The 17,055-nt window shown below is 38.4% G+C and overlaps 2 protein-coding genes across 8 annotated transcripts in view; one reads left to right on the top strand and one right to left on the bottom strand.

The window, feature by feature from the left end:
• LOC134349284 (uncharacterized) overlaps nt 1–17,055 on the bottom strand; it is a 163,076-nt gene that overhangs the window by 60,907 nt on the left and 85,114 nt on the right. The window lies entirely within an intron of this gene.
• LOC134349282 (kelch-like protein 3) overlaps nt 1–17,055 on the top strand; it is a 102,648-nt gene that overhangs the window by 3,392 nt on the left and 82,201 nt on the right. For all 6 annotated transcript variants that reach the window (XR_010018630.1, XM_063053355.1, XM_063053354.1 and 3 more), the window contains exons 2-4: nt 5,906–6,028; nt 7,628–7,734; nt 12,725–12,846. Coding sequence is in view for 5 of the 6 variants with exons in the window: in XM_063053355.1 (XP_062909425.1) it covers nt 5,906–6,028; nt 7,628–7,734; nt 12,725–12,846 (352 nt within the window). In the remaining variant the exon portion in view is untranslated. The remainder of the gene's footprint in view (nt 1–5,905; nt 6,029–7,627; nt 7,735–12,724; nt 12,847–17,055) is intronic.

Below are 17,055 nucleotides of genomic sequence, written 5' to 3'. Positions count from 1 at the left end.
TAATGCTAATGCTGTGTGAAGTTTCAATATAATTCCAAACTTTTATATTTAAAGCCAGACCTAAGTGGTAAAATCAGACAGTTCGTGTTGTGAAGTTCTTTTTTCTGAATTGGAAGGAGCCTTCTGGATATTTGTATATTTTACTGGTGCCAGGAAATCTTTCACTTTCATTATTGCTTAAATGAAAAAAAACAATTTTTGATATCAGTAATGTTTCTGCTTTCTTCATAATTGAGTGTTTTGGAAATTTAGTCAAGCGTTTGTGAAGTCCAGGTTTGGTTATGTAAGCTGGTTATTAATATATCCAGTAGGATTTTTGAGCACAGCATTTATGCTGACGGAGCATTGAGTGTGTGTAAATCACAGCTCATGAAGTGTTTAGGTGTATTTAAATACTGTGTATGTACTTAAATTGAAGTTTGTTAAGCACAAGCAGGAAAGGAATCAAATAAACATTAATGTACTAAAATGACGCATGAAGGGCTGTACCTTGCGTGGAGCCTATAATACTTATTTGGATACATAGACTAAATAAATTATTCACTAATTTCTGTGTATGTATGTTGTATCTGTATTCTGCATATTTAGCAGTAGCGAAATAACAGTTTGCCCATCTAAAATGGAGATGAGATTTTTTTTTCTGAGAATTCATGCATTTTTGGAACCCAGAATGGAGGAAGCAAGAGTTTTTGAATATTTTAAAGTCAGAAATTCTTGATTATCAAATGAGTAAATGCTGTTTTGGATAGACAGAAATTTTTGTTACAGTCAGACCAGCCATCATTTTACTAAATGTCAGAGCAGGCTCAGGTCCTTTCACTGCTCCTAATTTCTAATGTTCTTACTACTGCATTGGTAATGTTATGTATAGTGCCCATAAAAAGTATTTATCACCCCCCCCCCAAAGTTTTCATGTTTTATTGTATTACAACATTGAATCACAGTGAATTTAATTTGGCTTTTTTGACACTGAACAACAGAAAAAGACACTTTTGTGTCAAAGTGAAAACCAATCCCTACAAAGTGATCTAAATAAATTACAAATAGAAAACACAAAATAATTGATTACATAAGTATTTACCCCCTTCAAGTCAGTAATTAATAGATGCATCTTTAGCAGCAGTTACACCCTTGAGTCTGTGTGGATAGGTCTCTATCAGCTTTGCACATCTGGACACTGCAATTTTCCCCCATTTTGCTTTACAAAACTGCTCAGGCTCTGTCAGATTACATGAGGATCATGAGTGAACAGCCCTTTTCAAATCCAGCTACAAATTTTCAATTGGATTGAGGTCTGGACTCTGATGTGGCCTCTCCAGGACATTAACTGTGTTGTTTTTAAAGTCATTCCTTTATAGCTTTAGCTTTATGCTTGGGGTCGCTGTCTTGCTGGAAAAGAAACCTTCTCCCAAGTTGCAGTCATCTTACAGACTGCATCAGGTTTTCCTCCAGGATTTCCCTGTATTTTGTTGCATTCATTTTACCCTCCACCTTCACGAGCCTATCAAGGTCTGCTGCAGTGAAGCGTCCCCACAGCACGATGCTGCCACCACTATGCTTCATGGTAGGGTTGGTGTGTTTTTGATGATGTATGGTTTAGTTTGATGGCCAAAAAGATCAATTTTGATTTCATCAGACCAGTGAATCTTCCAGCTGACTTCAGAGTCTCCCACATGCCTTCTGGCAAACTCTAGCTGAGATTTCGTGTGTTTTTTCAACAGTGGCTTTCTCTTTGCCTCTCTCCCATGAAGCTGTGACTGGTGAAGCACCCAGGTAACAATTGTTGTATGCACAGTCTCTCCCATATCAGCCACAGAAGCTTGTAACTTCTTCAGAGTTGTCATAGGTCTCTTGGTGGCCTCCTTCACTACTCCCGTTCTTGCATGGTCGCACAGTTTTTGAGAACGGCCTGCTCTAGGCAGATTTACAGCAGTGCCGTATTCTTTCCATCTCTGGATGATTGACTTAACTGTACTCCAAGGGATATTCAGTGACTTGGAAATTTTCTTGTATCCATCTCCTGACTTGTGCTTTTCAATAACCTTTCCACTGAGTTGCTTGGAGTGTTATTTTGTCTTCATGGTGTAGTTTTTGCCAGGATACTGCCTCACCAGCAGTTGGACCTTCCAGATACAGGTGAATTTTTACTACAATCAATTGAAACACCTTGACTGCACATGGTGATCTCCATTTGATTAATTCTGTGACTCCTAAAACCAATTGGCTACACCAGTGATGATTTGGTGTGTCATATTAAAGGGGGGAGGTGAATACTTCTGCAATCAATTATTTTGTGTTTTATATTTGTAATTAATTTATATCACTTCGTAGAGATATATTTTCACTTTGTAACAGATGAGTCTTTTCAGTGTTGATCAGTGTCAAAAAAGCCGTATTAAATTCACCATGATTCAATGTTGTAAATCAATAAAACGTGAAAACTTCCAAGGTATGTAAGTACATTTTATAGGCACTTTAATCTGAAGTGAGTAATGCAGTACTGTGCAAAAGTCTTAGGCATATACAGTATATACAGCTAGGGTGCCAAAGACTTTTGCACAGTGCTATAGTAATTTTATGTATTACTCTGTACTGCTGTCGCAAAAAGAAAACAAATGTCATGACATGTGAATGACGATAAACCTGATTCTGATATCGGTCTCTATTCTGGACTGAGATTGGAAGGGGCAGGGAGAATCATGGTCAGGAAAAGAGGAAATTAGAGGGGTGGGTTCAGGAAGCACCAGAGAGATATTTTGGAATCAAATGACCTTGTCTGGTGACTCAAGACTAGGTGTGTCTGCATCTGCATCACCCCCCCCCCCAAACCCCGACCCTGGCATTCCTTCTCTGCCTGTCTTACACCCCTCCCACAGCACTCCATGCTTGCTATTTCCAGCATCTTGGTCCTGCCAGATTTAGAAACTCACTCTCCACTCTGTGTTAACAAAGACAGTACTGTGAAAAAGTATGTACCTAAGACTGTTGCACAGTTCTGAATTAGTTGACATCGGCCAATTCAAGTATTTAGTTGAAGCAGTTTGTATTTTGCACCACAGTTCCAGTTAGCCCAGAGGTTGGGAGGCGAGATAATAATGCTGACATATTCTTCAGTAATATTAGCTTGGATTTGGACACTGGCAAGTCAAGGCTGAGCATGACAATTGGTTCAGCATTTAAAGAAAAAGTGACTGAAACATTTTTAATACACTGCCTGAATATTCAGCAATGAATTTTGAAAAGGAATTGGATTATTGTTTGAAAGAGAAAAGAAAATTGCAAGGGTATAGGGGAAGAGCCTGCCAAGGGAATCATGGGACCAAGGATGAAGGGTCTATGCAGGTTTCATGACTCTCACTGTGCTGCACTATTTCACATTATGAAATGGAAAGGATATTCATACTTGTCATTGTAAAACACTAAAGCAAATGTAAATTTCAGTAGATTGTGAAAAGAACACTGCATAGTTGAATCCTACTGTAGATAGTGTTCATTTTGGCTTGATCCATCCTTTACTTCTGGTGGATGTGATTAGATCACTGTGACTGTTCAGAATAGTTTATCAAAGCATAAAATATTTTCACAAGAAATTTCAGATGCTGTAATCAAAAGCCAAAAAAAGCTTGGAGGAATTCAGTGGGTTGACCCATTTGTGGAGGTAAGGAGATGGTCAGTGTTTATGTCTAGACCTGCAATGTCTTTGACTGCTTATGTTGCTTATTGTCCAAATCAGATGAACAAGTTTTATACATGCAGTGTTGAATTACAAGTTTAGGATAGCAGTTTAGCCTCTGCCTTTCCTGTTGAAGCTGGTCATTACCTAACAATTGTGGTCTGGAAATTACTTGCCTATATTTGCTTGTTGCAGTATTTTTGCTACATACATATCTGGCTTGCCTTATTCTTCTGAGCAGCGCTACTAAAATTAAGTATTTACGCAATCATCTGGAGCTGACTGCTCTTTGACTGAAGTCCTTGATAAAGCCGTTGAAAATGCTCTTCACTGAATGGTTTCTGTAATGATTTGTGAAGTGTGACTCCAGTCAGCTGAAGAATTTTTCTCCTTATTTTAAATTCTTAAAACTTTGATTAGGTTCCTCCTTGGGTCAAATGGAGGATTGATGTTTAGGGTATTCACTTTCATGGAAGTAGCCTTTATAATAGCAGTTTCATAGCACTGTTGAACGAATCTTCCTTCAGTCAATGCTGAATGAGAATAGTTTGTCATTATTTAAATTAGATTTATCTTGTGTTTTGTGGATAGGACAAATCCGAGTTATATCCCAATTGTTTGGGGGTGTGAGGAAAATGCTGGTATTTTAATTGTGATTTCTGTCTCTGAGGCCGGCATGAGAGTATCCTTCAGGAGAATGAACCCATGGAAAGCATCCACCCCACTGTACTAAAGACCTGTGCTGATCAACTGGCTGGAGTGTGCATAACGGCTGGAGACGTTAATAACTTTAACGTCTTGCTTTGGCAGTCTGAGGTACCCACCTACTTCAAACATGTGTTAACCTGCCTCAGTGATTATGGTCCAATAGCAATTACATAACAGCAAAGAAGTGTTTTGAGAGGTTGGTAAAGAAACATATCAACTCTTGCCTGAGAAAATACTTGGATCTATTCCAATTTGCCTACTGTCACAACAGGTCCACAGCAGATGCCACTTCATTGGCTCTTCATTCAACCCTGGAACATCCGGACACTGAAGAGGCATACATCAAGATGCTGTCATTGACTTCAGCTTGGTATTCAATACCATCATCTCCTCAAAACTAACCAATAAGCTTCAAGACCTTGGCCTCAATACCTCCTTGTGCAATTGGATCCTCAGTTTCCTCACTTGAAGACCCCTATTAGTTCGGATTGGCAAAACCATCTCCTCTACAGTCTCCATCAGCACAGGTGCATCAGAGGGCTGTGTGCTTAGACCTCTGCTCTACTCACTTTACACTAATGTTGTGAGGCTAAGCACGGCTCCAATGCCATATTTAAGTTTGCTGATGACACCACTGTCTTTGGTCGAATCAAAGATGGTGACATATCATCTCATGTTCTCGATATTTATTGCTTATTTATTATGAATATTATTTATTTTGTATTTGCACAGTTTGTTGTCTTTTGCACATTGATTGTTGGTCCATCCTGTTGGGTGTAGTCTTCCATTGATTCTATTGTGCTTTTTTTTTGGATTTATTCTATATGCCCACAAGAAAATCACTCTCAGGGATGTATATGTTGACATATATGCACTTTGATAATAAATTTACTATTGAACTTTGTACAGCTTGGCTAGAAGCACACCTAGATGGGGTACCAAGCTTTCAGTAATGGAGCTGTTTCCTCAGCTTTTTCTGTAACCACTGTTGTCAACTGTTGTACAGAATGAATTTGGCTAAGATTGGTTTCTGTGCTGGCATCAATCTTGGGGAGAAACCAAAGTGGGTTTCTACTTCTGACTTTGTTATTTAAAATGCTTTAGCCTTTTCTTTGTCACTTGATGCTGGGCTTCTCCATTGTGGATGTTCTTGGAGCCATTTCTTGTCAGTTAATAAATTGTATTTGGAGAAAGTTATTTGTTCACCAATTATAACTCAATAACATTGATTTCTTTATGATCTTTGTATATTTGCATTTTAAATTTTATATCCACATTTGGAACTTAAATTTGTTAAAACTGAACATATATTAAAAAGCACTTTATTCTAGTCACCTAAAGTCTTGAAAATGTAACTTCTATAATAATTTTTCTTTGGCCACATACTTGTCATATTTGTAAAAATTGACTTCAGCACAGTTGATCCATGGTGCTATATGTAGTGACTCTTTAATTATATTGATATGTTTTCTAGTTTCATTTTCACTTCTCAATGAATATATATTTTCATATCTGAATATACAGCAGTGTGAAGTCATCTCCAGCACGAACTGTGGATCTGAGTGAAGATGATAAGGATCAGGCACCAGTTACTATGAATCCTCTTCACATGACGAAAGCCTTCAAAGTCATGAATGAGCTACGAAGGTAAATTTAAAGCAAAAATTGCCATTTTTGCTCCCTGGATTTAATTATTTATGTTTGTTACAGTTCACCCTTTTATCTATCCACTTTTCTTCCACTGATCATGAAGTACGGTTCCTGAAGGCTAGCTGGCTTCTAGGATTCTATCAGCATTTCTGGTTATCTTCATGTAATATTCTTTAAAACTGAATGCTTTCAGCTTCTACATATGTTTGGGATGGAAAGTATTTTCAAAAGCTCAGTGTCTGGTGAGACTTCCAGTGGTGTTTGTGTGCAGGATTGGTTTATTTTACCTTTATATTGAAAGGGTGCAGCCACGCAATTAGCAGCTTCTGTCAGTGCTTCTGTTTGAATTGTCTGTATTTGAGGCATCTTGTTTCAAAGTGCGAATCAGCAAGGTGTGGTATAATGAGGATATCTGTTGCCTTCCAGCTTTTAAAATGATTCAGCTGTATGTTCCATCATTTTGCAGGGTATGTTTCCTTTCTCTCAATAAATCACTCCAATGCATCTGTCTTTTGGAAGAAAATTACAGATTACAAGAGACCTTGTTTTAAACCTATTTATAATGTACTTAGTTAAATTAATAACATTGACTGGAATATATGGTGGCTGAGGAATAGCAAAAACTGCTTCTGCGTGAAGTACCTGTAACCTTATAATTTGTGAAGAATGGCTATTTTTTCCTCAATTACGTTTTGAAGTGATCTACTTGCAAAACTAAATTTTGCCACTGTATCTTGGTACTCGATACAATAATCATTCAATTTCAGTTGTCAATTATTTCAATGATACAGGAGATTATTTTGTTATTTACCCTGCACAAGAAACTTTTAAAAAAAGTTGTATGCCTTTTAATTCCTATGGTCTGTAATGGTGTAAAGGGTTGCAATCATAACTGCTTCTGTCAAAATTCATTTGTGTCCAAGGCTCAACAAGCAGGAGTGAAGAGGGATGTCATTTGGTGTATTCACTGGCAACAATGATATTGTAACCACAGTATTTTCGGATTATAGCAGTGGAAAGGAATGCCCTGGTACTTGCATAATGGGGGAGAAAAAAGAGAGAGGTTTAGGCTAGGATTAGGATTCGGGAGTGGTGGAGATGATTTAGGAGGTAGGAATTGAGATTGAGAGAGAGGAAATAAGTAGGCTGATAACACAAATGAAATAAAAGCAAATCATGGTTGAAATCTGTGATAGATCAGGCATCATCATTGAATGAAGAAATAGTGCGTCATCATAAATGAGTAAACAGACATTTTTCAGGTGGTTTTGACTTTATTACAGCGTTCTCCCTGGTAATCTGACCAGTGATACAGCCTTAACATCATTAAATAATAAAACAAGGTGCTCTGGGTAGGAGCTTGCTGCTCATCAGGTTCCCATATTGCAGTTGTGGTTTTGTGGTTACACTTGTTAATTAATTACTTTTTTGACCGGGCTTTTGGGATATCCTGAGATTGTAAAAGGCTTAATGAAAGTGTTTGGTCATGCCTCTACCTGTTTTTTTTAACCCCTCTGGTATTTCATCATGGCAGTTTTTATATTGCAGTCTGTTTTTTAAATATGATTTGTAATAAGTAGTTTTTTTAACTTTCAGTAAAAGCACTTTGTGTGATGTGACCATTGTTGCTGAGGATGTTGAAATTGAAGCACATCGTATTGTCCTGGCAGCCTGCAGCCCTTATTTCTGTGCTATGTTTACAGGTACCAACTTTTCTTCATGTGCAATGACAAATATTTTGTAATTTCTGCATAGAATTGAAAAGTGTTTTGCTATCTATTTTCTGCTGTGATCTAAAATGCAGGCAGGGGGTTGTTAGCAACAGAAGGGATTATTGGATCCTGGAATGAATTTACTGCAGCATGTGGTAAAACTAACACTGAAAGTGGTTTACCTTTCTCAGTATATGTGCCTGGGGGCGGGGGATAAACAAGAGTTCATTAGTTTTACTTGCCTGTTATCTGATATAAATTGTAAGGGTGTGGAAACACGGACCATTTTTAACTTTTAAGTCTATGTTTAAACAGCTTGTATTAGTAATTATATTTTTCCCCTCTAAAATATCTAGTTAAAACAGTCTGTTCCCATAGATACTATTGTTGTAAATGCATCAATTGTATTCCACGACTCCTTCCATTTAGACCATAAGAGCAGAATTAGGCCATTTAGCCCATTGAGTCTGCTCTGTCATTTGATCATGGCAGATTTATTTTCCCTTTCAACCCATTCTCCTGCCTTCTCCCCATAACCTTTGGCACCCTTATTAATTAAGAGTCTGCTGACCCCTGCTTTAAATATACCCAATAACTTGCCTCTGCAAATGTCTGTGGTTATGGATTCCACAGATTCACCGCTCTCTGGCCAAAAAAATTCCTCATCTCGTTTCTAAAGGGACGACCTTCTATTCTGAGGCTTTTTACTTCAATTAAAACACCTCGCTTCCAACCATTTATGATAATTAAGGATGTCTAATTTGGTGATTGTTCTTACAGCCTGCTTTGAAACTTTGCTAAAGTTAATTTGGACACTATCAAGATTAAGCATGAAAATTACTTAACAAATAGTGAAATTCCAAAGTAACCACAACAACCAGTTTATTTCACTGTACTAAATTACTTTAAATTCTGTCCCATGAGGCATTATCTCAATTCTACAGAAGGTGTTATTTAGTTTACATGTTCTAAATTCAAAACTAACCTTTACTTCAAAATAACAGTAAACTTAAGAGTTCTTGCAGAAGTTTCTGTGCTGTATAGTTGAATGTTTCAAGCACACCTGAAAAAATAAGCAATTTACTTTGCTCTAGTTTTCCATTTGTAGATAAACGCTATGTTTATCAAAATGGCATGTCATTCTTTATTGAAATTAACTGAGTTGATAATATGTATGGGTGCCAACTGAATAAAAACAAATATAAATATTGAAAGGCAGGCAACCCTTTTTAGTTACATTGAAAAGAAGCTGACAGATATTTGTTAGCATCTGGTGAGTAAAATCTATCTGGTGATAAGACTAGGTAATGTAGGGAAAAGTAATTGTAATAAAGTTGTACACAAGATGTGTGTGTTTTCCTCTTTGTTACTCTTTTCAGTTTCCCTTTGTTCACCTGACACCCACATAGGCTCCCTGTATTCTTGGACTTGCTGCAATGCAAGTAAAAAAAAATCTAGCTGGAAGTTAATTTTGCACCTTATATAGTATCTAACTTGGAGGCATATTTATTGTGGTGTAATTAGGATCTTTGCCAAGAATCTATCAGCAAATTGTCAGAAGAATACTGCCTCTTTACTAATGTAAAGAGCTGTTGTTACAAGGTGACTTGGAGTTCATAATTTTTGTATTTTTTCTGCTTGTATATTCCCTGAAAGTAGATTTAAATAAGCTTATACTACCCATCCTTTTTATTCTATTCTTTGTCTTACTGATTTGTGCTGTGAATGGTTAATGCACTTTCATCCACAAAGTACAACTAACATTTACCATTTTTACAATTTTGATCCGGACTTTCAAAAGTTATCTTTTCTGTTTGCAATTGTAATATGTTAGGCTGCTTCAGTGACACAACATGGCAGTGTGTGGAAGTTTTTAATTTATCCTCTCCTGTAATTTCCCCATTCAACAAGAATTTTCAGTCCTGGCTAGGTCCAATCCATGCATGTTTACATATTACCCGTGAAGATAATGACAGCTAAGATCTTTGACAGGGTTTCCTGCTCTTTTGATAGTAGTATTATGAATCTGTCTATTTCAGAGTTTATTATGATCTCAATTTGAAGTGATGCTTGCTAGTGAAGAAGAAATAGGGAACAGCCAAATCCTGTGCTGTAAATATTGTGCGAGAAATTCATAAGTCCTGCAGGAGAGTGGTTCAATATATGTGAGGATAAAATTCAGGCTTGTTTGGATTGCTCACATGATTGAATATCCTATTAAAATTTGTTGTCCAGATTTACATGTATCAGAAAATGGCATTTATTGAATGTCTTTCAGTTAGAATTTTCAAGTCATTTTCATTGTTGAATATTTTTCAAAATAAGGCATTTGAAATTCTGTCAAATCAGAAATGCTGGCTAATTAGCAATGGATTCATTTATAAGTGGTGAACATAAGGATTAGACAGATTGGATGCTTGCCTATGGTGCACCCTTGTGCTGTTTGAAATTGAAATTCCTTTTTGTTTTCTTGAATGATAGCACAGATTTAAAGACAGTAATTTCTACTGTTAATTCTCTTCTCTGAACCTGAAACACCATTCCCTAGAAATTTTCTCACTCAACACCTCTTTATGCATTCTGTGTAAATTTTATCTAACACCTGATTTGTGTTAAATGTAATGGGTGCTTTATGCACACAATGCATTTCAAGAAATTTGATCATGACTCCTATGCCGTATATGCATGAGGGCCAGCTGGTAATGTGAAGTATTAATTTAGCTTACTATTGATTTTTGACATCACCTGTACAATGGATAGTTCATAAAAGGCACGTGCTTTAAAAGTAGGAGTAAGTCATTAACTGCATGGTGGAGGCTGGCATTAACTTCGGCTATTTATGTGAGCCACAGCTCTGGGGCCAGACACACACCCTTCTTTAGATTAATATACGAGGGGTGATTGATAAGTTTGTGGCCTAAGGTAGGAGGAGTCAATTTTAGAAAACCTAGCACATCTATTTTTCAACATAGTCCCCTCCTACATTTACACACTTAGTCCAGCGGTCGTGGAGCATACAGATCCCTTTGTTATAGAAGTCGGTGTCTTGGACCTCCAGAAAGTGGTCCACAGCAGGGGCAATTGATAAGATCGTGCCCTAAGATAGAAGGAGATGAGTTATTAACTTTAGCCTTTCTGCATAATCACTCAGAGTTGAACTGCATGTGCATGTAATGAGAGCTGTATAACTCATCTCCTTCTACCTTGGGCCACGAACGAAGGAAGGTAGCAAAGCCAGTTATACTTTGTGCCCAGTAGAAAATCATAGTCTCGCCTCAGAGTGGCGTAAAAACCTCTTCTTCCACCGACCCCCCCCCCACACACACACACACACACACACGGAATGTGTGGGGAAAAAAGATATTGGAAATTTTCCAGCTATATCCCCACCATCTACTTCCTTATACTTTTGTATCTCACTTCCTACAACCTGATAACTTTCCAAAAGCTGGGTGATGCTAGTTAATGAAGCCATGTGAAGGATAAGCAGAGTTCTAGGATTAACTTCTAGTAAGGAGGGGAAAATTGAGAAGATATATTGGTATTGAGCAAGGTCAGGTCAATTTGGAATATCATGTAGATTTCTGGTTGATCTGTGTTTTGAAATTGATATAGAGCTAGTAGAAAGGGTTAAATGAGGCATTTCAGAAAAAAAGATGGACAGAACTTACCTTTCAACTTGTGTAAGTGGTGGCTGAGGATTGGTATAGCAGAGTTCTTCAAAATTATGTACATCTTTGGCAAAACTGGCACTGTCCTTTTTCAGGAATCCCCACCACCTAGGTCATGCTTTCTTTTCACTACTGCCATCAGGGAGAAGGTACAGAAGCCTCAAAACTCACACCACTAGGTTCAGGAACAGTTAATACCCCTCAACCATCAAGCTCTTGAACCAAAGGGCATAACTTCTCTCAATTTCACTTGCCCCATCACTGAAATGTTGCCACAATCTATGGACTCGCTTTCAAGGACTCTTCGTCTCATAATTCTCAATATTTATTGCTTATTTATGTATTATTATTATTATTATTTATTTCTTTTTGTATTTGCACAGTTGTCTTTTGCACATTGGTTGAAAGCCCAATTGGTGTTGTCTTTCATTCATTCTATTATGGTTATTGGATTTATTGAGTATACCCACAAGAAATAAATCTTAGGGTTGTGTATGGTGACATATATTCACTTTGATAACGGATTTACTTTTTAATTTTGAAGTTTTGTGTTTTGTAGGGAAGAGCAGAACTAGAGCCCATCACAAGCTCAAAAAGTCAAATAAAGAATTCATAAATGTTGAATATGTTGGCATTGGGAGTAGTTGAGGCAAGAGTATAACACATATATTGCAGGTATACAGGATAGCAGGTGTAGGCTTCCAGGCCCTCAAACCTGCCTCACCATTTAATGTGATCATGGCTGATCAATACTGGCCTCAGATGACTTTATGACTTCTCTTCTGTGCCAGTTCTCCATAACCCTTAATTCCTTGATTATTCAAATAGAGGAAATACTTCCACTACCCTCCACTACCATCTGGTGGGGGTTGGGAGTGGAGGGAGGGAGAGAGTTTCAGAGATTATTTAGCCCTGATGCACTTAAAGAGAAGCTTGGTAATTGGGAGAAAGAAGAGAATATTATGCTGAACAAGAACACGAAGAAGGGCAGGAGGAAATTCCATGTAATCCATAATGGATTAATTTTCACTGAGATACAGTGAAAAGATTTTGTTTGCACAGACTTGGAGAACAAATGGCTTTTTTTTTATGCTGTTATGTTCTGTGTTTTACTGTGTAAAATAGAAGATGGAATTGACTTACCAATGGACTTAGTTATGTGTGGAAGGCTTTATTAAATTAATTGTCTTAATTCTGGTTCTACGGAAGCTTCCATCTAATTGAACTTCACAGTGAATTTGGTTAAAGTCTATTATCTCTGACCAAGGGTTTAGCTTTTACAATTAATGTAATTTTGTCTTTATTTTTAGGTGACATGACTGAAAGTAAAGCAAAGAAAGTTGAGATAAAGGACATAGATGGGCATACACTCAGTAAACTAATTGATTATATATATACAGCTGAAGTGGAGGTCACTGAAGAGAATGTACAGGTAAATTATGTCTCTTTTTTCATGAAGCATGTTAGCTTAGCCATTAAACTGAAATGTTGAAAATGAAAGAAAAGCATCAGATGCTGGGAATCTGAAATTAAGACAGAAAATAGTGGAAATACTCAGCAGGTCAGGCAGTATTTGGTGAAAGATAACTTGAGTAATATTTCAAAAATCCACTGTCAAAATTGGGAAAATAAGTTAGTTTTAAATTGCTGAGAAAGTGGTGGTGGGGTATGAGGGGGCTAGATGGAACAAAGGAAGTACTTCTGTCAAAATAAAGCCTGGAATGCTGTGGAATATTTTGTGGAAGTCATTCAGTTCATGAGTTATTAGGGGCAGTGAGAGAAAATAACCAGATCTGAAAAATGAGGGCAGTTAAGAGAGTGAGCATATAAAGGAACAGAAATTGCAAAATGTATAGCAGTAGAATAAGTAGAATATACCAAGTAACTTGGCCAATAGTTTATTGAAAATGAAAAACAGGGCTAATGTCATGCTGAATGAGTTAAAACACTAATGGCTAGTTCTGATATATATAGTGCAGTTTTCAAATTTATATTGGGCCTCATAATAATTGCACATAAAGCCAGGCGAATGGGAGTGAATGGAGAACTAAAGCGGCAGGCAACATGAAGCTCTAAGTTGCCTCTAGGAAGGGGTCACTCAGTGCACACTGATAGTCTCAAACACCTATGTATCAAGAAAAAGGAACCATTGGAGATATTTATTAACATTAAGGTGACAAATCCCTGGGGCTTGATTAAATCAATCCTAGGGTTATGGGAAACAAGGGATAAGATTGCTAGGCTTCTGATGCAGATCTTTATTGCATCTTTAGCCCTGGGTGAGATCACGGGTGAGAAATTGGATGACTGGAGGGTACTGAATGTTGTTCCCGTACTCATGGAGGTCAGTAGGAATAAGCAGAAAATTGACTAGAGAGAGTCAATATGGTTTTGACCCTGCAAAATTGTGCCTCACAAACCTGATCAAGTTTTTGGGGAGTACTTGGAAATTCATGAAGGCAAGGTGGTTCATGGATTTAGCAAGAGCTTTGACTGGGTCCTGCACAGTTGGCTGGTCCAGAAAGTTAGGACATGTGTGGTTCAAGATGTTTTGGCAAAGATTCCATAGTTAGGTGGTGATAAGCTGATTATTTTTCTGTAAACAAAGATGTACAACATGGATTTATGCTTGGAATTTTGTTGTTTGCCATACCTAAGACTTGGATGAACAAGTGTGTGGTAAAATTAATGAATATATAGGTAGCAAAGGAAGTTGTGAAAGGATGCAGAGGAACATACACTCGGCCACTTTATTAGGTACGCCCGTACACCTCATTAATGCAAATATTTAATTAACCAATCACGTGGCAGCAACTCAGTGCTTAAAAGCATGCAGGCATAGTCAAGAGGTTCAGTTATTGTTCAGACCAAACATCAGAGTGACTAAGTGACTTTGACTTATGGAATGATTGTTGGTGCCAGACAAGGTGGCTTGAGTAACTCAGAAACTACTGATTTATTGGGATTTTCATGCACAACAGTTCCTGGAGTTTACAGAGAATAGTGCAAAAAATAAAAATATCGAGCGATAGTCCTGTAGGCGAATATGCTGTCTTAATGACAGATATCAGAGGAGAATGGCCAGACTGGTTCAAGCTGACAGTAACTCAAATGATCATGCTTTATGAAAGTGGTGTGCAGAAGAGCATCTCTGCACAACTCATCAAACCTTAAAGTGAATGGGCAACAACAGCAGAAGATCAGGAACGTACGCTCTTGTCGCCACTTTGTTAGGTAAAGGTGGTACCTTATAAAGTGGCAACTAAGTGTAGATTAGTTGGAATGTTGGGGGGAACAGTGGCAAATGGAATTTAATCCAGACAAGCATGATGTAATGTGTTTTGGAATGTTTGATACTGGTTGGACATATATATAGCATATACTGTATGTATAGAGTATATGTACTGGGCCAAGTGGTTAAGGCATTGGACTAGTTACCTGAAGGTTGTGAGTTCGAGCCCCAGCCGAGGGAACGTGTTGTGTCCCTGAGCAAGGCACTTAATCACACATTGCTCTGCGACGACACTGATGCCAAGCTGTATGGGTAGTAATGCCCTTCCCTTGGACGACATTGGTGTCGTGGAGAGGGGAGACTTGCAGCATGGGCAACTGCTGGTCTTCCATACAACTTTGCCCAGGCCTGCGCCCTGGAGAGTGAAGACTTTCCAGGCGCAGATCCATGGTCTGGCAAGACTGTAGGTAGTATAATAATGACAGTGAACTTGGAAGTCTTGATGAATAGAGGGATCCGAAAGTGCATGTTCATGGTTTCCTGAAAATGGTAGCATGGATGATTAGAATAATGAGAAAGGGGTTTAGTTTAAACACAAGAAATTCTGCAGAAATCCAAAGCAGCATACACACAATGCTGGAGGAACTCAGCAGGTCAGGCAGCTCCTGTGGAAATGAACAAACAGTTGATATTTTGAGCCAAAACACTTCTTCAGGACTGGAAAGGAAGGGGAAGATGCCAAAATAAGAAGGTGGGGAGAGGTGAAGAAGGATAGCGAGAAGGTTATAGGTGAAGCCTGGTGGGTGGGAATGGTGAAGGGAGAGCAAGGAATGTGATTGCAGGAGAGAGTTGACCATAGTAGAAAGGGAGGGAGGGGCTCGAGGAGGAGGTGATAGACAGGTGAGAAGAGGGTAAGAGCCAGATTGGGGAATAGAAGAAGAGGGGAGGGTGAGAGTATTTTTTTTACCAGAAGGAAAAATCAATATTCATGCCATCTGGTTGGAGGTAACCCAGACAGGCTCCTTCACCCTGAGGATAGCCTTATTGTGGCACAGGAGGTGGCCATGAACTGACATGTTGGAACAGGAATGCGAATTGGAATTAAGATGTTGGGCAAAAGGGGTTTAGTTTGCTAGCCTTCATAGGCTAGATTATTGAGTATAAGAGTTGGGATGTCATGTTACAGTTATACACAACATGGATTAGACCATACTTGAAATACCAGTTAACACAGTTAAAGGATGTGATATTGCTTAAACAAGTGCAAAGGTGGTTCAGCAAGTTATTATCTGGAATGGAAGGGTTCAGTTAAAAAACATAATGGATAGAGCAATACACAAATGCTGGAGGGACTCAGCAGGTCAGTCAGCATCTGTGGAGAGGTAGAGATTGGATAGACTGAGGTTGTTGTAAGGGGGCACGGGAGGCATAGAGGTGATCTTGTAGAGGTAGTCATAGTCTCTTTCCAATCGTAGGGGTGTCTAAAACCAGAGGACATAACTAAAAGGTGAGAGAGGAAATATTTAAAGAAGCCAAATGTGACAAGTTGCCAAAGGATGTGGTAGAGGTAGGTACAATCACAGTGTTAAAAGATGATTTGAATAGGCACATTGATTGGCAAGGAATAGTGCGAAATGGGCCAAATACAGGAAAATGGAATTAGAGAAGATAGGCATTGTGATCCTTACGGGCAAGTTGGTCCTGTTTCTATGGTGTATGACTAATCTGCATATTGTTTTACCATTGGAGGGGAAACTACATTGTGAACACTTAATGCAGTGTACTAGGTTGGAAGGAGAGCATCCCAATTGCTGTATCACTTGGAAGAACTTTCTGGGTCTGTGGCTGGTCGGGAGGGAAGAGCTACAAGGAGAAGTGTTGCAGCTCCTGCGTTTGTGTGGAAAAGTGCCATAATAACTGGAGTGGTTGGTGGATATGGAAGGATGAATCAAGAAGGAATCTTGAAGGCAAGGCCTTTTTGAAATGCTGAAGGGAGGGGATGATGAATCTGCTACTGGAATCTTACTGATCTATTGAGTGCAGAGGTGGTGGGGTAGAAAGCAAGAACTTTCTTTCTCTGACCAGGGAGAGGATGAGAGTACAGTTTCAAGAAATAGACGAGATGTGGTCAAAGTCTTTGTTAGCCATGGATCAAGGGAAGCCATGGTTCAGGAGGAAGGAAAACTTAGATGCACCTGTGTGGAAGATTACTGGAACAAACACAATATTGATGGAGGAACTAGAAGAATGTAATGGATCCTTTTAGAAGGAAGCTGTACTTGAGGTAGCTATGGGTATCTGTAGGCTTTTATTAGATGTTGCTGGCTAGCATATTTCTTGAAGTATAAATGAGAGATCTGGAAAGAAAGAGTTGGACAGAATGGAATTTGGGACCAAATATTTTAAGAT

Source organism: Mobula hypostoma, chromosome 7, assembly GCF_963921235.1.
Source record: "Mobula hypostoma chromosome 7, sMobHyp1.1, whole genome shotgun sequence".
Classification (NCBI taxonomy): domain Eukaryota; kingdom Metazoa; phylum Chordata; class Chondrichthyes; order Myliobatiformes; family Myliobatidae; genus Mobula; species Mobula hypostoma.
This window is presented reverse-complemented; position numbering and strand designations above follow the sequence as displayed.